A 20,779-nucleotide genomic window follows, 5' to 3' on the forward strand; every position below is an offset into this window, starting at 1 on the left:
GCCCAGGTAAGATAAATTGTCAGGAGAGTGGCATGTCAGTTGCACATGGCGTTGTCTTTTAATAAGTAATTGGCAAAATCAGCATGCATTCAATTCTAAATAGAACAAAAGAAACAACAAAATGCTACAGATCATAACAGAACATGCAGCCTAAATATAGAAACTAGTACAAGTTCTAAATTTGACTAGTGATTATCTCATAAACCCCAAAAATGTGGTTGTTAAAATAGCAGTTTTACATAATTGTTTTTCAAACCGAGAAAAAGTTATACTAATTGAACATAAATTGCGAAGGTAATTTGGTTAGCCTTGTTTGGCTTCGTAGTTCCTTAAAGAAACCCCAAAATTAGACAAAGCAAAAACAAAACGAGCAAGTATCTCCGTTTAGGTCTTTGTTATGAACAATGATCTTCCAGCACAGTGCACAAAGAAACACAGCTGATCCAGAAACAAAGCTCTCCATCACTTAGTCTGACCTCTAGGGACAGCCATAAAGACAGACTTCATGTTTATCTCTTAAACACCTATGTATTCTCACAGCTGCCTGTGGCCAGTTAGGAAGCAGGTGGCATTATAAAATAACAACCAGGGCATAAACATTGTTGCCTTGGGCTGTTTTTTGCAGATCAGTCCTTGTTAACTGCACTACACATAAGAACTCACTGAGCTTTCATTTGTTGCTACTGAAGATTTGTCACTAAGTGTTGCCAAGGTGACAAGATAACACATGTACAGCAGTTGATTATCATGTGTCATCACCAGACCTGGAACACCACAGGCTTTCCGAAGAACCTTCTAGACCACATTGGATTAGAAAACATATGTAAAACAGCCTTGTATGCATCTCAAATGCAATGCATGTAATGCTCTCATACTGGCTTGGTTTCTCATTTAGCCAATTCTGGGAAATCAACAAATTACAGATGTAAACATAAAATTTTTATGCAATTTAAAGAAAAGGATTTGAGACCAAAAAACTTTTTTTTTTTTCAATTTTAATGTGACTTTGTTCAAAGCCTGAAATTACTGCAGGCTCCAACAATTTCAAACACAACTTAGGTTACAAAAAATATAAAGCAAAAAAATAAAGGACGAAAACAGACTTCACTGATTTGTTGTCAAGTGCACAGTAGAGCTCAAGCACTGCCACAATGCTCAGTTAAACAGAGAAAGCAGCTTGCTGGATCCGCTCTCTGGGTGTTTTGGTTTATTGATCATGCACACAAGAGGACAAACACGCAGGGGTCTGCTGTCCACACAAACAAAACTCTCATAAAAAGTCCTGCTGAAGTAAAGAGAATTCATAGGCTAACTTGTACATTATTAACTCAGAACTGCAAATAAGCTTTTCAATTTGTTTTATCATGACCATAAAAGCTACACAGGAATTATGGGGGAAGGGAGAATCGGGGAATAAAAAAGGGGTTTGTTTTTCGGATAAAGTTGTCAACAGTATTTAAGGGTGGAAAGGAGGGCAGAATCTGATTAAGAAATTTCAGTTGCTCAATCATTTCCACATCTAAAAAAACTCCTCAGCAATAAACATGCCAAAAAAAAATCCAAACTAACAAAAGTCTAGGGTGAATTTGGACATCTGTACATTCTAAAGCTGAACCAACATCAAACATTTAAAATGCAGAGAGTGGAAGAGAAAGAGGGAGATGTGGGGTGTGATGGATATTTCCTCAGGACTGAGATGATGGGGACATCTGGGCCTTCCTCATTGAGCGGAGAGCTTTCTCACGTAGTTGCTTCTCCAGATCATCCAAACTGTCTTCTACTTCACTCTCTGATTCCTTCAAGAAAGGTAGCATTAATTATGTCTGACTCAGGGATAATACTTTCACAATAGAGACACCATGTAAAAAAAAAAAAGCTTTAGGGTAAGCAAAGTAAAAAAAAAAAAAAAAAAAAAAAAAAATATGGCTTTATTCAGCAGGGATGCAATTAAAGGTTTCAAAAGATTTCTGTAGCATTTCGCAACCATTTCAAAAAAATGCTGTTCTTTCTAACTTTCTGCAAAGAACTTTGGAAAAAATGATCAGTGTCTAAACGCAGAAAAAAAAACTAAAAATATATGAATGGTAGTATATTTAAAAATATGGCAAATGCTGAGATACATTAATATTACTGGGGAAACCAGACTATTTTATACTGACTGTTCATACAGCTTTAAAAGTGTAACTTCACCTTTTTCTGATCAGAATCTGGCTCTGCTTCCTGTCCTCCTGTCGCCCCTCCACTCTTTTCTTCTCCACTCTTCTCCTTTTTCTGTTTCTTATGCTTCTTGTGTTTCTTCTCTTTCTTGTGTTTCTTTTCTTTCTTCTTTTTCTTCTTCTTACCACCTTCAGCATCAGAGTTCTAGAAAACCAACAAAGAAATCATTTTCATACCATGTAAATCAAAATCAAAATCATACCATGTAAAAAGCAGCAACATAAGTATCAGTGATTTTAAAACGTTTTTTTTTTTAAAAGTGAGACTTATTGGGCAGGTGTGACCTACCTTGTTAGGTGACGGGCTCGGGGAAACGCTGCTGTTCTTTTTGGCAGGTGGAGGTGGAGAACAGCTAGCAGAGCGAGAAGGTGAGACAGAAGCAGGCCGCTTGTGAGCCGTTGGAGCAGGAGGAGGAGGAGGAGAAGCAGATGGTGAACGTGAAACCTGCCTCCTTACTGGCTGGGGGCTCTGAGAACCTCTACAAATTGACAGGAATACACAGTCATTCAGAGATCATCACATCTGATAGATAAAGATAGAAGGTGCACCACAAAATAAAAAAAAATAAAAAAATATACCTCTGAGATTTGCGTGGTTCTGGTGTGCGGGAAACCCTGCGAATGGGTCTGGTACTATGAGACGGGGACGTCTGACGTCTTTGTCTCTGTGGGGATGAACCAGAGGGGCCGTATCGGGGCAGAGGACTGGAAGACACTCGAGTGCTGTGGGGAGAAGAACGAGCATCTCTGCCTCGGGCTGCAGGGGGACTTCTACGGTGGCGGGGTGGGGGTGAAGCAGAAGAGGGCGGAGTACGTCTTTTTCCTGGACTACTGCCACGACTCCGTTTCGGGGATCGAGAGGGGCGACGTTTGGCCACAGGAGAGGGTGACCCTCTACGCTTGGCCACGGGTGAGGGAGATGCTCTGCTTTTGGACACAGGTGAGGGAGACCCTCTACGCTTGGACAATGGTGAAGGAGATCCTCTGCGTTTGGACAATGGGGAAGGAGATCCTCTGCGTTTTGAAACCGAGGAGGGAGAACCTCTGCGTTTTGAAACCGGGGAAGGAGAACCTCTGCGTTTGGACACTGGTGAAGGAGATCCTCTGCGTTTGGACACTGGTGAAGGAGATCCTCTGCGTTTGGACACCGGTGAAGGAGATCCTCTGCGTTTGGACACCGGTGAAGGAGATCCTCTGCGTTTGGACACCGGTGAAGGAGATCCTCTGCGTTTTGACACCGGTGAAGGAGATCCTCTGCGTTTGGACACCGGTGAAGGAGATCCTCTGCGTTTGGACACCGGTGAAGGAGATCCTCTGCGTTTGGACACCGGTGAAGGAGATCCTCTGCGTTTGGACACCGGTGAAGGAGATCCTCTGCGTTTTGAAATGGGGGAAGGAGACGCTCTCCTTTTGGACAAAGGTGAAGGAGACCCTCTACGCTTGGACAAAGGGGAGGGAGACCTTCTGCGCTTGGGTGGAGAGCCTGATGAGCGTCTCTTTTGAGCAGGGGGAGGGGAGGGACTGTATCGGCGTTGGATAGGGGGAGTGAAGCGGCGATGAGGTGGAGATGGAGATCTGAGACCGGAAGGAGAGGAGAAAGGGATGAAGAATGAGTCAGTCAAAGAGTCTTCATAACCCAAAACCACAGAAACTTGGTTGGACTTTACCTGCGTCTTGGGGGAGGAGAGGGTGACCTGCGTCGGCGAACAGGAGAAGGTGAACGATGTCTGCGGCCAGCAGGTGATGGAGAACGTCTCTTTCTGGAAGACAGAAAGGGAGTCTAAACTCAGTGTTCCACAGTAATTGATTTAATTCATTCATTCAGTTATAGCCTCAGATTTTGGTTCATGTGTCTTATAGTTCAACCAATTTACAATCCAAACCCATATAACTTTCCTTTATTTTCAAAACACAAAATGTGTTTAACAAAACCTAAGCAAACCATATAGGTCTGCTCATGTGTGACAAGCAAATCATGTATTACTTTTACAATCTCCATTTTGGGTGAATAGACTTAAATTAAGGGACAGAAATCAGGTTTTACTAAAAATATTTTAATTTGTTTTGATTTTTACAAGTATCAGCAGAATTTATGTATCTTTAAATGGACTGGTTCGCTAGAGTCAGAATAGACTGGTTGTACAGCATAATTTAGATTCCCTGAAAATAACTAGTTTCCTTTCATATTCATTTCTTCATAAAACTGCGGTTTAAAAATATGTTTATAGTCAGAATTCCATAAGATGCAGTTTCCTGCCATTATTTTTTAACTTAGCCTTTTTTTTTAAATCACATTCAATCGGAATTTAAAAACAATCCAAGCAACTCATATGAAAAATGGATTATCCTAAAGTGAATAAAGTATCTGAGTATTGACCTTAAAAGGTTAACCTCCTTACATTTTCAAATGAAAATGTAAAGTACATGCAAATATTGTTGATTTTCACCTTGGGGATGCTTCTCTGTGCCTTCTCCGTGGTGATGCAGGTGAATGGCTACGCCGCCTTCTGAATTCTCCATTCCTGGCACAGGCCCCCCTATTCTGCCTCCTCGGACCTTCGTCTTCAGAAGAAGAGGATGAACCCGAGTCTGTAAGCAAACCAACATGGTTATCAGTAATAAATCGAACATCTACTAGCATAAATCTACCACAACCAACATGATTACTTATTGCAAGCACAGGTGTGAGAGGAAGAGAAGGGAGGTGAGGACAAACGAGTGTGATGGAGCATAAAACAAAAAAAGTGGTAACCTGAAGAGGACTGCTGATTCTGTCTGCGATACTGACGTCGCTGCTGGACAGAATCTGCTGTTGACTCTTTCCCCACCTTCTCCTCCTCTGTAACGCAAAGCAGTGGAGTCCTTCAGTGCCCAAGAAACACCCATGTGCCCACCATCACAAACCCATGATGTGCAAAAACAGTGTCTCACACACACACGCAAATCCATAACATGCACCTCCCCTCATCTTTGTAATAAACAGAAGAGACTCATGAAACATGAGCTGCAGAATCCATAACATCAGTTCATCATGTTATATGAACACAATCTGCAAGTCTTTTCAAATAAACCTTTCTGACATGCACAAAAATCCATCTTGAAGAACCAAATCTCACCGGAGTCTGATGCATCAGACTGCCTTGGTTTAGGGGACGGAGAGCGAGAGTCATTTCTTCCACCAGGCCTGAGCTTCACAGCTGAAATTTTTAGATGCATTAAAGTCAGAATCATTTAATGGCTTTTGGCTTAATATCCTAAAAGCAACATAGCATTGATGAGGAACCATTTCTGACATTCACAAAGAATCAGCAATAATCTGAAGTACATTTATTTTAAAATCACATTCAAGCCACTTTAAAATGAATATAACAAAACTAATTTTAAGGATGCAACCTGAAGGGCTGGTGTCGGGTCTTGAAGGACTATGACCTCGTCTTCTGGAAGGGCTGGAGGGGTCAGAGCGACGTGGAAGTTTTCTGGGCGGGGTAGCTGACCCACGTTTCCCTAACCTCTTATGGGGTGACCGAGAAGAGGAACTACCAGAAGAGGACCGGGAGCGAGAGCGCCGCCTGGTGGAAGAACAAGTTCAGAAAAACACCAAACTTGAACTAACTTTTAAAAGTTCATCTCAACACACTGTATCTAGTAATAAGGAGTAAAAAGGCATGAGAACATTTACAAAACTGTAACCGGTGTGGCTTAACAACACCGTTCAAAATTGTTATATTTTTGGAAGACTTATGCTCACCCAACATGGATTTATTTGATCAAAAATTTATGAAACAATTACAATTTTAAAATTAAAGTTTTAATTTATATATTTTTAAATGTTATTTATTCCTGTGATGGAAAATCTTAATTTTCAGCATCCATTACTCCAATATTCAGTGTCATATGCTGTGCTGCTTAATATTTTTGCAGAAAACAGGGGTAATTTTTTCAAGATTCTTTGTTTAATAGTTTAGAACAGCATTTATAAAAAAAAAAAAAAAATGTAATAATAGACTATAGTAAGTCTTAATTGTCAATTTAATGCATCCTAGGGGATTAAAAATATTTATTTCTATTTATAAAGAAAAAAAAAAAAAAAAAAGACTGACCTGTTGACAGGTGAACGGCTACGTCTATGCCTAGAGGGGGGTCTCCGTCTAGGAGGGCTCCTACGTCTTGGAGAGATTCGCCTCCTGGGACTAGTTCTGCGACGCGGTGAGAATGACCTTGAGGCAGAGACATTAGCTTAAACCCTGTTCAATCACAATAGCAGGCAAACTAAAGGACCTAGGAGGAGACAGACAAGACTTACCTTGAGCGGGATCGAGGTCGTCTACGAGAGCGAGGTGAACGAGAGCGTTGACGTGGGCGATCTCTACGTCCATCCTTCTCTCTGTCCCTCTCTCTGGGTTTGGGCCTGTCTTCCGATTTGGATGTTTTATCTGGAGATGACTCTTTCACAGCCTCAGACACAGAGTCCGGCTTCACATCACCCACAAGATCACTGAAGATCAAAGGTAGAACAGGGGAAAAAAAGTCAGTCTAAAAATTCATCCAGCAGAAAGGCAATTTTATGCGACATTTAGTAAAATAAAGTCAATCAAAATGGAACTTGCATAAATTAACATTTTAGATTAATATGCAAAGTCCTTTTTTGTTAAAGGCAGCTTGAAGGACAAATATATATAAGGTGGCCGTAATGCAATCTCAGGTCTCCACAGTTACCTAGTAGAGGAAGCCTCCTGAACAAGCGGCTCTGGTTTGGAGCTCTCTGATTGGTCCGGTTCTTGCTTTGGTTCTTCTTTATGGTTGGGCGGACTGGAAGGCGGTGAGGCTGCCGGGCTCGGTTTTCGGCGAGGAGATCGAGAGGGACTAGACTTACGGTCACGCTTCACAGGTGAGCGGGACTTCCTCCTGGGAACAAAAGTGAAACGAGAAAAAAAAAAAAACAGCAGTTAAGCACAAGGCCAATTTACAATATTCTCCATTATTTACACTGACAATTTATTAAAGTCACTGTAAAAACAAAACTAAACATTTAGCAAACGATTGGATTGTTGTCAATTCCAGATGGACAAAATCAAGTCCCAACCTATATGTTTTTCTCATAGACTTATAGCAAAAGGAAATCCAAAACCAACCTTTTAGGGCTTTTCGACTGAGCTCTTTCTTTGCTCTCCTTCTCTCTTTTATCTTCATCTATTTTTTTCAGAGAGGCAAGTTTCTCCTGTTCAATCTGAACATTAAAGAGAAGAAAAACTGTTAAACACTCATCTTATGAATTTATAAACATGTTGTACACACACAATCATATAAACTTAATCACAGTCCAACCAATAAAACTGTGATGATGCGAGTTTGCAACTTCTCTACATCACCTGTCTCTGTTTGATCTCCTCTTTCTTCTGCTCCAGGAAGGCAGACGGGATACCAGCAATGTTCTCCTGGGCACTTAGTAACAGCGGCCAGAGGTCCTTCATGAACTCCCGAGCATTTTTCCCATTCAGAAACCCGGTCAAATTAATCTGCATCATCTTCCCATCAGGATTCTGCAACACAAACATCAGGGAGGAAGAGAGAGGGGAGGAAACCAAGCAGTTAATACTCGCACAGAACCAGAGTGTGATCTCTGAAAGTCTACTGATACCTTCCCTTCCTGAACACAAGTAAACTGCTGCTTTTCAACAAGAGCCCAGTCCCTGTGGGCCTCAAAAACGTCTTTAAAACCAACAGCCACAGCTGAATGTAATTTTTCCTAATAAACCAATTGTATAAAAGCAACAAAAAACCCTTCTAAAATTAATAAACTGCCTTTGAGCATGCATTACAAGTTTACATGTTCCTCCCAGTTCACATCCCCTCATCAAGGAGCAATAAGACCCTCCCAAACCACAAGGGCTGTCTCTTCCTGTGCAATATTAAACTCCTGAGAGATGGAAACATTACAGTACACAAACAGAGTGCATCAAAACCCCACAAAGCAAGCACAGTCCAGTTGTCTTCAGTGTGAGTGGCGCAGGCTCTGTGGGCTGGATGGGGCGGAGAAAGGCGCTCCATTGGCTGGCCTCCGCCTCACTACTGCATCACACTCAATCACCTTGAGTTTAATGCTATATCATTTATCTAAATTGCAAGAGACGAACAAGCAATAATGAGTAAACAAGGTATAGAAAACGCTTTATTTACAACAAATGAAGAGGAAAATAAACCTATGAGATCCATGTGCTAAGACAGGTTTGCTGGAAAATTTATTTCTATAGCAATTTTCACAAATTTTAAATTATTTTTGTAGACCCTAGATCAGTGGTTCTCAACCATTTGGACTCACTGTCATGAAGATACTTCCTCTGGTATTTCTGTTGAAATAATGACAATGCTGCTTGTTTTCATACTTTGGAGTGTTTACATATTCAATTAATTAAACATGATTTATTTTGTGCTTCTATAAGAAAATTTGGGAATGTTTTGAGCATTTTTAAAAAGACAAATAATTTTAAGCCACCCAGAAATTATTCTATGAGGAAATTATTCTCTATTATTTCACAAATGCTGTTGATCAAACTTATCCTGTACTGATCCTGAAGCATTCCTTTAAGATACTGTATGGCTATGCCATTAGAAAAACTGAAAGCACCTCTTTAGATCTGAAAATAAGGAAAAACCTTTATGTATCATTAATAGGAGCAAATACCTCTCTGGAATCCAATCGAAAGTTTCCTGAATATCAAATGTTTAGAGACTAAATCATTGACTTATAAACAGAGCTTAGCTAAACTAATGAAAACGCAAAATTTTAAATGTCTCGTTTTTTGTTTCATATAACGCAAATACACAAGAAACCAATGTATTGTTTTATAACTGATAGTGGAGCTATTCCCAGAGACTGGGAATAACACGTATTGACTAATATTGACCAATACATTTTATTTGAATAAAATAGGCATCCTACACCAATGCCATACTGCGCTATAATCTCACGTGCAATGTTATGTTTTTCGCTTTTATTCTTTAATGGTTGTACGTCATATTCAAAAATGGTAATCGGGCCTTTGTGTTTAAGATGTACTGCTAAACTTTGACTCTGAAACAGAAAGGCACAAATGATAAAGCTGAAATGACTCTACCATTGGCACAATGTCAAACCCTGCTTATAACTCACCTCAAAAAATAAAGCTCATCATCAAGGGAGAGTTGGATTCAGAGAGACTTTGGGCTCAGGTGAGATCTAATTAGGAGTTGGTGCTATACTTCAGATGCAAGGAATAAGATCCATATTGGTTCAGGCCTTTTAAATCATAAATCACATCAACATTAGAACATTGCTGTTCAAAAGGAACGTCGTCACAAATCAAATCTTCAGAGAGAGAGATTATAATTTTTACCCACTTTTCTGTCTTTTTAAAAGCGGACAGACACTTAAAGACTGATGTTAGATGTTTTCTGCTGTTACATCTACGCATGGCAAATGTTTCAAATGTTGCAAACTGTCTGCAGTTATTCACTGAACTTCAAACCTTCTCCTCATCCTCCCGAAGAACAAAATACATCTAATATATAACTGCAGCAAGTGGGAAGAGCAGAGCGGCCGTCTACCTTTTCCTCAAGCTGGTTGAAGACAAATTCGATGACAACATCATCCTCAAAGCCAAGGATCTCCGTCACTCGCTGGGTTATCCAGGGCTTCACGACTTCCAGGTTGACCTTGGTCATATCCACCTAACAACGAATCAGAAAACAATCTTGAAACAGGATTTTCCATATAGAACAGCATCCTTACATGGTTGAACTGACGATTTATAGTAACTCTAGGGAAACACAATATGCAATACGTTTATGGTAGCAAGGTGTTATGAACATATTATTGTCATATTTTCACCTTCTTCTCCAGACATTCTGCAAACTTGAGTTGCTTCAACAGCTTCTTATGTTTGTTGCTGAAACGGTTATCCTGCTCCGCACTGGTGCCCTGAAATAAGAAGTCATGATTAAAACACAATATATGATAGAACTTCATATTTTCTGTATCTGAAGTGAATATGCAATTGGAATATGAGACTGAAAATAAACTGAATTATTTCACAATTTGAGTATAATATTACACACACACACACACACACACACACACACACACACACATACGATTACGCAGAAGAGCATGGAATAGGTCCGTCTGGGTTTTGGTTACAGTCTGTATTTTAACTATCAGACCACAGCTGACTGTATAAAGTTACAGTGGATTTTATCTGTAAGAATAATGGCGATAATATGAAGTTCAACGCGCTGGAATGCTTAAATCTGTTGTTCCTGTTTAATCTGTGGAGTATTTTCTGGCTCTCTCACGCAGCCGCCATTACAGCCACACTCCAATGAAACACACCAAATACAGCCTTGAAATAACCAACTAATCAACCAGCTGACAAATAACACACGCAAAACAAAAATATTCAACATTTATATCACGAGAGTTGTAAAAGAACTCAAGACTTACGCGGAAAAACCCCGCGTCCATTTCTATCGTGTCAATATGGCACGATGTCCCACAGTCCACTGCGCCGGGGCAGCTTTTACCTCACTTCCGGTGCCTGTTCAAATCTTTTTTACGCTACCTTGATCGCTTTATTTTATTTTATTTTTATTTAGAGCCACCATGTTTTATAATATGGTGAATTTATTGTGAAAATTAAATATCAAATATTTTAAATTTTGTTTCGTGTTATTTTTGTTAGTTTATTATTTGTGACTACTACTGCAGAGGTCACAAAAAACACATTCATAAACTGTTTGCTGTATTAAAGCCATTTATTTGACATTCACTGCAATTTCCCACCAGTTCTTAATGAGATTCGTTGACAACCTTTGAGGTTAAATAATAACTAAAAATGAAGGCAGATTCAACTTTTAACACCGAAATCACACTTGCTTTGGAAGAAAAGTGAGTAATATATATATATATTTCCTGCACCAGTAGCCTATTCAGAAGGCAGACTTAGACTTTCAGACAGGCCAAGGCCAAAGAACAGCCCCTTAACTATTGCAAGGCTGCTTTGGGTGTTTTATCCAGTGGTTCTGCTCTTCTGAGTTAACAAAAACTGGTTAAAAAAAAAAAAAAAACTCTTAACAGTATATTATAATACATCACCAATGCTGAGCGATTAAGTACTTAATTCACACCATCACACTATGCATTGTGAACCCAGAGACCTTTGATAACTGACCCTAAATAAAAAAAAAGCAATACAGACAAAAGTGGGTTTAACAGAACCCAAAATTCAGGCAACTGTGATTTCCTCAGCGATAGCAGCTGGAAAAAAGGCAGTTTTTTGAGTAGCACAAAGGGAGTAGTGGTTTAAGGTATTTTCTGCCCTTGGCTGTGTTCAAACTGAGACACAATCTTCTTGTGCCCAATACATGGAGTGGTCAAAATTCAGCCCCTCCCAAGAAGAATGTTATGATTGGTTACAATTAGGAAAGCAAGAGTTTTAATTATAACATCAGATTATTGAAGTTTGGCCAAGCCAGAATTTTTCTCAGTGCTGACCTTGTTATTTTAATATTATGTATGATTTCTCTAAAATAATTCAATTGTACAGTTTCATCTCTAATGTGTGCAATATTATTATTATTATAATTATTATACTGTCCTTGTTTTCTCCTATCCCATGACAACTTAAAAACGATGTAAGAACAGATCACAGAGAAGAAAGACAAAGACTCCTGAGCGGTGAGAGAATGTGAGTTATCACTGTTGGTTAACATGTTTTAACATATTTAGAGGACCGTCAGTGTCAGCAGTTCTCTAACTGATGGACAGTCCTGGTCTAAAGAAACAGCTACCAAAATTGAAATAAATGAGTTTGGAAATGTACTGGAAAGGTGCTGGTGATCTGTGTTTCAGTCCCTGAGAAGACCTGCTAGCTGACAGGTAGTCCTGCATTGGTTCTTTTTTCACGGATGGAGGCCAGCATGTCTGTGACCAGCTCTGACAGGCCATACGCAGGCTTCCAGCCCCAGTCCTGACGTGCATTAGAGTCATCAAACCGCACTGGCCAGCTGTCCGCTATAGAGTCAACAATACAAATATGAACATTTGGGCCATTGCAAAAATGCAAGAGTTTTTTTTTTCATCATACAAGAAAAGCGCCTACAGATAGACAATGATCAAGATGGACATTATTTCTACAAATCAAACAAGAACATTAATACTAAAGGAATAGTTCACCCAAATATGAAAATGTGGCCATCCAATATGTAGACGAGTTTGTTTGTTCAGTGGAAATGATTTAAAGAAATGTAGCATTACAGCACTTGCTCAGCAATGGATCCTCTTTGGGGAATGGGTACCGTCAGAATAAGTTCAAACAGTTAAAAACATCACAAAAATCCACAAATAATCCATGCAACTCTAGTCCATCAATTATTGTCTTGGGAAGCGAAAATCTTATCTGAATTAGGAGAGAAATATGCACAGATCAGCACACAAGGAAAAACAGTCCAAAACATATGTGAGAAGACAACAGGGGATAGACTTGTTTCACTGGAGGAACCATTATTATGGATTATGAACTCATATTTTGGTCAGAAGCAACAGTTTGAAGTTAATGCTTTATGATGGATATGTTTCTTTAAAACAGAGCTTTTCGCTACACAAGACATTAATTGATCGTGTGGACTCATGTGGATTATTGTGATGTTTTTATTAGCCCCTTACCAGTCACCCCCCATTTTCGGCATGGAGACAGAAATGACATACCCAAAATAAAAAGGTTTCTGCTCATGATTCTTTCTGACTAGGCTAGGGTCTATTATTCAGATATTTCGTGTGTACAGAGGTGTATCAGTGTTGTTGTGGGCAGATATCAACCAGGAAGTGTACATGAACCATGTGACACGATGTGGCGGTGTCCAGTTATGACAAAGGACCAATCAGAGTCTGTCTGAGCCACAGCTCGAGCACTGAGGAGCACACACACACACACAGCGCTGGGAGAGGCTATGTATCATCAGATCGCGTAAATTAGTGGAAAATGAATAGAAATTACGAATCTCCCTTATGTAACAAAAATATATTGCAATATATTGGAAAATATCATGTAATATATTAGGCATATATTCTTATATATATTTACATTTTTCCAATATATTGAAATATATTAAAAGCGGCAATCATTTGTATATTTTGCAATATAATATATAATATATGTATCATCAATATATTATTAAATGTATTCAAATATATTAAATATTAGAAAATAAAAAGGGAAAATAATATATTACAATATATCACAATATATTTTAAGAAATATATTGGTAAATATATTTTTCTTTCGTAAGGGCTGTCTGAAGAAATATGAAGTAAACATTAGTAAATATATTCATATATCTCCGCAGATATGCATCTTTGGTGTATAAATCCTTATTGATGCTGTTCAATGAGTGTATGTGAACACAAATAAACCGCTGGATGTGACCGAATATGAATGAGTGGTGAATTTCTATTCATAATACGGATTTATTATTTTGCACTCCTGACATAAATTACTAAATAACTGTCACTGCAACAATGTTTTATCAAAACATTGGTCAAATATAGAAGCTAGAGTCTTTAAACTTTCAATTGATGCACAGTTTGTCCAGATCAAGTAAGAGAGTGATGTTTAACATGCTGTGAAAGTGAAACAGTATTAATCTGGGGTCGTCACCGATCTTTGACCCGAAAAGGCGTTAAACTCATTTTGACAGTACCCATTCACTGCAGAGGATCTATTGGTGAGTAAGTGATGTTAAATCTCTCCAAATATGTTCCAATGAACAAACAAACTCATCTATAACTTGGATGGCTTGAGGGTGAGTAACTTTAGTTTTATGTCGAAATATTCCAAATTATTTAAGACTTTTTCCAAAGGTTATTCTCTCTTTCACTTTTGTTCTTACCAATAGTCTGCCGGATGGTATCAGGATTGTACGTGACCCTCAGGTGGGGCAGGTGTTTGCGAATCTCTTCTGCCACTTCTTCAGGTGTGAAGCTCATGGCTGCGATGTTGTAAGTACGCAGGGAAAGTTGGCTTTCAGGGGCCTGCATGAACTCAATGGTGGCCCTGTGACAGTCAGATATGTGCATCATGGGAAGCCGAGTGTTGGAGCGCAAGTAACATTCATGTTGGCCGGTGCTGAGGGCATCATGAAATATCTGAACAGCATAATCTGAGGAAAAGAGGACATATACAATTAAATATGTCAGCTGTTGTTAACTGCAAGGAAATGTCAAAGCTACGAATGAGTGGGTGAATGCAGGTGTGTGTCTGTAAATGAGGAAATGCAGAGTGGCTGGTTACCAGTAGTGCCTCCTCCTGGCTTGGTGTGGGCAGAAACGACTCCTGGGTATCGCAAGCATCGGAAATCCAGGCCATATTTATGGTGGAGATACTGATTCAAGCAGAAAAATGTTAGGATGTTAGCATTTCATAATGACATATCATGTAATAAGTTAATAAAGTTTGTGTATACATATAAATATATTTTTACTGTTTAAAAGAACTGTTCTCTATTTAAATATATTTTAAAATGTAATGTATTCCTGTGGTTTCAAATCTGAATTTTTAGCATCATTACTTCAGTCACATGGTCCTTCAGAAATGATTCTAATATTCTGATTTGCTGCTCAAAAACATTTATTATTGTTACTATGTTGAAAACAGCTGAGTATAATTTTTTCAGGTTTCAGATGAGTAGAAAGTTCAGTAGAACAGCATTTATCTGAAATAGCAATCTTTTTTAACATTTTTGCACCAGAAAATCAGCATATTAGAAAGATTTTTGAGGATCATGTAATGATGCTGGAATTTCAGCTTTGTTAACAGGAATACATTATATTTTAAAATATATTTAAAAGGAAAGCAGTTATATTAATTAGTAAAAATATTTCACAATATTGCTTTTGCTGTATTTTAGATCAAATAAATGCAGGCTTGGTAAGCAGAAGATAACTTTTTAAAGAACATTAAAATCTACTTTTGACTGGTAGTGTATATGGGCTGCATTTAACATTGTGGAATAATATTACAATTTAAAAGAACAGTTAAAAAAATAATAATGTATTCATGAGATATGTTTGCAATATTTTTATGGAAACCATGATCCACTGTCTTTTAAACCTTTGAGTAAATGAAATCAAAAAAGAAAAAAAAGAATACTTTAAAATACATGCTTTACACTGAACTTTCTATTCATCAAAGAATTATGGAAGAATTCATTACAGTTTTCACAAAAACTATATAGCGGTTAAACTTGGTTTCAACACTGAGTTCTTTCAAAAACAACCAAAAATAAATAAATCTTAAAGCATATAATATGTATTAATAATTTCCCATAAAACATAAAAAACATAAATCTTTACTTCCCCCATCAGCTCTGCATGGACTTTGGAAACCCCATAAATGGTGCGAGGTCTCTGGATACAGAGGTCAGGTGCTGGGTCACGGGGAGATGAAGGCCCGAATGCTCCTATGGTACTGGGAACAAACAGTCGCAAGCAGTTCTCCAGAGCCAGATCTAACACATTATGCAGTCCTGAAGAAAGAGAAGTGGGGGAAGGACAAGAGAAGATCGGGACGGGGCAACAGGAGGAGGAAAGAATGTGCGACATCAGGAATATTGGAACATTGTTACATTTTAAATTAGGTAGTCACAAACACACAGAACATGTGTGACTGAGTTTTCCCACCTGTGATGTTGATGGTTCGGGCAAGAGCCACATTAGCTTCCCCGATAGCACTGAGTAATGCACTGTAATGCACCAGCCAGGTGATTCTGTTATTCACAACTAATTCCCTCAGGTTTTTATAGTCCAGCACGTCAGCATATACAAATGGACCTGCAAGGAGGATCACCCAACAGACACTGGAGGTTAAATGAGAGCTTTATTCACATAGGCTACTTTAGACTATAAATAAATCTAAGTGATTGAAATGTAGGTAACATTAGAAACTAACAAATTGTACAACATTTACAGCATGATTCTAAGTGAATACAGGTTAGTATCATGTTAATTCATAAACATCCTTTTGCTCATGAATGTTTGACATACACTGTAAAAAATTAATTAAGTTGAAATTTTCAGCAGCCATTAGTTCAGTCTTCAATGTCAAATTATCCTTCAGAAACGTTTTTATCAATTTAAAACAACCTTGCTTCATAAAAAAGTAAAACACCTTTATTGGAAAACTGGGACACTTAAAACACATTCAGTTGTTATTCAAGTGTAGGCCTTATAAATTAAATACACAATAACAATATAAACAACAATATAAACAACAACAACAATAATATAAACATCACTTTTTTTTAAGAAGGGGTGCAGGTACAGCAAATTCAACCCACCCCCTCCCTCACCTGCCCACAAAATGTTATATTGGGTTAAATTTATTTCATACAAAATAAATGAATAAATAAATAACCTTCATTAACAGAGAGAGCTGAGATTTTTTTTTATATCTTAAGTAACCCGCTCTGTCTCGCCTGTCGGTCTCTGTGTCCTCTTTGCTTCGCGATTTTTCTGTGCATGAGAAAATAGATGTGTGGCGTGAGAGCGTGTGAAAAGTGTTAATTGCGTGTGTCTCACGGTGAATGCGTGAGAGCTGGCGTAATTTAAGTCAGTCTTTGTTGAAATATCTAGCTAACTAACTAAATGTATGAGGGACATATAAAAATGTAACGCAATTCCTCCGTTAGAATGACTTAAATGGCTGTCCCAGTTTGCCAGTAATACCCTGTCCCAATTTAACAATATGCTATTGGCAAACTGGGACAGTGTCAAAATCGCATTAAAATACCCCAAGAAGATTAATATGAATGTGATATTTTTTAAAATTCTGATTCACCATTACATCCTACAACAAAATATGTAACAATTATAAATTATCCATGAGTTGTTTTATTTATATAACCTTAACTTTATTTACCTCAGAATGCTATGTCATTTTACTTACCATCACAGTTCACTGCAAGGTTGTTAAATATGATGTGCCACAACCAGGATGTGATGTCATAGCCACAGAATTTTATTTTATTTTTTATCACATACTTGCTACTGATGAGTTCAGTGTTGATTTTTAGTAAAAAAAAAACATATTCAAGTAAAGATTTAAATTATTAAGCTTAACTGTCCCACTTTACCCATTGTCCCACTTTACCAGTATTCACCCTATTTATATATATATATATATATATATATATATATATATATATATATATATATATATAAATAGATAAAACAGTAGAGTATGAAGAAATTAAATCTGAAGGACATCACTAGACCCTTACAGGACCCCCTGCAGTTTGCTTACCAAGCAAACAGGTCCGTGGATGATGCAGTTAACACGGGACTGCACTTCATCCTGCAACATCTGGACAAAACAGGGACTTATGTGAGGATCCTGTTTGCGGACTTTAGTTGGCTTTCAACACCATCATCCCAACAGCCCTCCAGACCAAACGGACTAAGCTCTCGGTTCCTAGCTCTATCTGTCAGTGGATCAACAGCTTTTTGACAGACAGGCAACAGCTAGTCAAGATACAGATAGTCAAACAGCCACTCCACCATCACTGGTGCCCCTCAGGGATGTGTTCTCTCCCCTCTGCTCTTCTCCCTGTACACCAATGACTGCACCTCTAAAGACCCCTCTGTCAAGTTCCTGAAGTTTGCAGACAACACTACAGTCATCGGTCTCATCCAGGACGGTGACGAGTCTGCTTACAGACAAGAGGTTTAGCAGCTGGCTGTCTGGTGTAGTCTTAACAACCTGGAGCTGAACACGCTCAAAACAGTGGAGATGATCGTGGACTTCTGGAGAAACCCCCTGCACTCCTCCCACTCACCATCATAAACACAACTCTGGTGGAAGTGGAGTCATCCACTTCCAGCTGAGGAAGTTTAACCTGCCACAGGAGCTGCTGAAACATTTCTACTCAGCCGTCATTGAGTCTGTCCTGAACACTTCAATAACTGTCTGGTTTGGTTCAGCTACAAAATCAGACATGAGAAGACTACAAAGAATGGTTCGGACTGCTGGAAGGATTATTGATGCTCCCCTGCGCACCCTTCAAGAACTGTATACATCCAGAGTGATGAAAGGAAAAGGGCTCAGAAAATCACTCTGGATCCCTCACATCCAAGTTATCCTCTTTCAGAACTTTTGCAATCTGACAAATACCAGAACTGCCAGGAACAAGAATAGTTTCCTCCACCAGGGAATCTTCCTCAGGAAAAGTTAAATGTTCCCCACTTATGCAATAAAAATGTGCAATATCCTTATATTTATTCTACAGTCTATTCGATCCTATTATCATCTATATCACAACTGTTCATACTATTTTTTTTTTTTCGATTTATATTGCAATAGTTGTCTTTATATTTACTTTGTATACTCTGTGTACTGGAAGCTTATGTCACTAAAACAAATTCCTTGTATGGGCACGCATACTAGTCAATAAAGCTCTTTCTAATACCGATTCTGATATATGTTGCAACTGATGCAACCACCTTCCCATATCACAGCTGTACATCTGTCTCAGTGTCAACATACCCATGTTATAAACTTCAGCAGGAGGCCTCCTAATGTCTGACAGGATGATGTTTTCCTTTCCATACTGCTTCCTGATGGAAAATGAATTAAAAATGATTACAAATCAGAATAAACGAAAGTAAAAGTTAAATGCTATTTGGTTTGATAAAGAATATATCTCAGAAAATGAATAAAAGGTTACATCTACAGCAGTGGTTCCCAACCTTTTTCAACTCGCGGCCCACACACATATGTTTGTGTGGCCCACTTAAAAAAAAATGTACTGACCCCGCTATTGTTGGGTTAATAACTTAGTACTCAGAAGCTAGATTGTTAACTGTATTTATTGAATGAACTCGGGCTGTGCGATATGGACAAAGTATGCAAAGACAAGGCAAATCTATGCAAAGATGTAAAAACTGTACATTCTGGAGTATGATTTCCAATTTATCCAAAGGCAGCAGTTCACTAACCTCAGCATTTCAGCTAGTCCAACTCCAAGCTGTCCCAGGCCACCTTTAACAGGAGAACAACACTTTCAACAATTACAGAAGCTTAAATACACATTTTACAACCAGAAACTTCACCACACACAATAAATAACAGAGCACCAACATAAAAAAAAAATCTATACATGAATGAAAAATGTTCCTAAACTGGAGATCAGAGGTACAGTAAATGAACAACAAAAGAACCATATAATGTGTGATTATCTCCAGTAGACCACTAAAAACAGAGTTTATATTTCAGTGACTAGACTGATGTATGTGGGATGGCAAATCAGTGCACATGCAAATGAAGAACGAAATCCCACACAAATGGCAGTTTTAAAAACAGGCCCAAATAAATTTTAAATAAGCTTTGTTATTGTCCAGACATTTTTCAGCTCCACTTCGACTGACAGTCCATTTACTCACTCTGTTGCACAAGCATAAAACAGCCGCGCGCTCCATTGTGCGCACGCGGAGAGCTTTTGACACAGTTTATTCCCGACCTATTGTCATTGCGATAAACAGGATTGTCTCTTACGAGGCTCGGAAAACAAACACAGAAGACATGATGCAACTAAATACTATTTCCACCAAAACACTACAGGTAGTCACACGTTATTTGAGCTGCTGGAAACAGATGGCACCTGTGATGAGGACTCGAGGACTGTCCGTAGGAGGCTCGGAGGACTCGTTGCTCGGCCATCGGTTGATCTGACGCGGCGATAAACTCATGCTGCGAACCGACCAACCTCTACACAACGAGCGGACACCTGACAGCATCTGTCAGTTAATAAACATATCAGTAAACTGAGCAAACGGTTCAGAAAGAATACATAAAACACATTTTAACTTTTTAGTTTGCGCTAAACTAACGGCCAAGTTGTTTATTTCATCCTTAAAAGTGAGTGGCCTGATACACGAACACTAAGTAAATCAGAAAGTTCAAGAATAAGCGCATTATCCCACCTTCAAAACTTGAAATCCGTGGTGATGTGAAACACGTGTCTTGCATCAAAATCACAACATTGCTGTTGCGTATCCGGAGGTGGAAAATGTAGTAAGTAAATAGGGCTGATAATAGGGATCTTCATGGTATTTAACCGTTAGAATTAAGAGATTACTGTCCGATTGGTTGTCAGGGGGAGCGCATCGAATGACCATTGGATAAACAAGCTGCCGGAGCAGAGAATGCTGGGAAATGTAGTTGTATCCTAAAACTAGCACGTACGGTCGCGTGAGCGCTACAAGAACTTGCTGACGGGCTGCCCACTCCGGATTTATATTGTGTGGGTGAGTTTAGCTGAGCTGGGGCTTTACTCTGAGGACTTCATTGGCCAGTGAAATGTTATTGTTTGTGTTTGTGTGTGAGCGCTCGCAGATTCCCCTTTTTTAATGTCAAATAATTGAAACATGTCAAATAATTTAATAAAATTTTTTAAGGAAAATTAATTCAAAATCAAATACACAAAATACAGGGGTTTATTTCCTAAGTGTGACCACTGTACATGATCCAGCATATAGG

At 38.7% G+C, this 20,779-nt stretch overlaps 2 protein-coding genes across 5 annotated transcripts; both read right to left on the reverse strand.

Moving 5' to 3' along the window:
- Positions 1-978: 978 nt before the first annotated feature.
- Positions 979-10,776, reverse strand: LOC113117446 (serine/arginine repetitive matrix protein 1-like). Of its 4 annotated transcripts, none has more exons than XM_026286126.1 (17): positions 10,696-10,776; positions 10,084-10,173; positions 9,801-9,923; positions 7,586-7,756; positions 7,349-7,443; positions 6,933-7,121; positions 6,520-6,711; positions 6,317-6,433; positions 5,610-5,785; positions 5,333-5,413; positions 4,969-5,055; positions 4,664-4,805; positions 3,884-3,976; positions 2,796-3,791; positions 2,506-2,695; positions 2,191-2,361; positions 979-1,789 (listed from the first exon to the last, which is right to left on the reverse strand). In XM_026286126.1, the coding sequence occupies exons 1-17, from the start codon at positions 10,714-10,716 to the stop codon at positions 1,778-1,780; spliced, it is 2,946 nt and encodes a 981-aa protein (XP_026141911.1). In that variant the 5' UTR covers positions 10,717-10,776; the 3' UTR covers positions 979-1,777. The 4 variants fall into 4 exon arrangements, with proteins under 4 accessions (XP_026141911.1, XP_026141907.1, XP_026141908.1 ...); XM_026286122.1 differs by having other exon boundaries at positions 979-1,796; XM_026286123.1 differs by lacking the exon at positions 4,969-5,055 and having other exon boundaries at positions 979-1,796.
- A 216-nt stretch (positions 10,777-10,992) lies between these two features.
- Positions 10,993-20,624, reverse strand: tdh2 (L-threonine dehydrogenase 2). Its single transcript, XM_026286130.1, has 9 exons — positions 20,224-20,624; positions 19,902-20,037; positions 19,240-19,282; positions 18,788-18,858; positions 15,928-16,077; positions 15,601-15,773; positions 14,540-14,630; positions 14,139-14,408; positions 10,993-12,264 (listed from the first exon to the last, which is right to left on the reverse strand). Exons 2-9 carry the CDS (start codon positions 20,035-20,037, stop codon positions 12,119-12,121), a joined length of 1,080 nt encoding a protein of 359 aa, XP_026141915.1. The 5' UTR covers positions 20,224-20,624; the 3' UTR covers positions 10,993-12,118.
- Between the last annotated feature and the right edge of the window lie 155 nt (positions 20,625-20,779).

This window comes from Carassius auratus, chromosome 17 (assembly GCF_003368295.1).
Source record: "Carassius auratus strain Wakin chromosome 17, ASM336829v1, whole genome shotgun sequence".
Taxonomy (NCBI): Eukaryota; Metazoa; Chordata; class Actinopteri; order Cypriniformes; family Cyprinidae; genus Carassius; species Carassius auratus.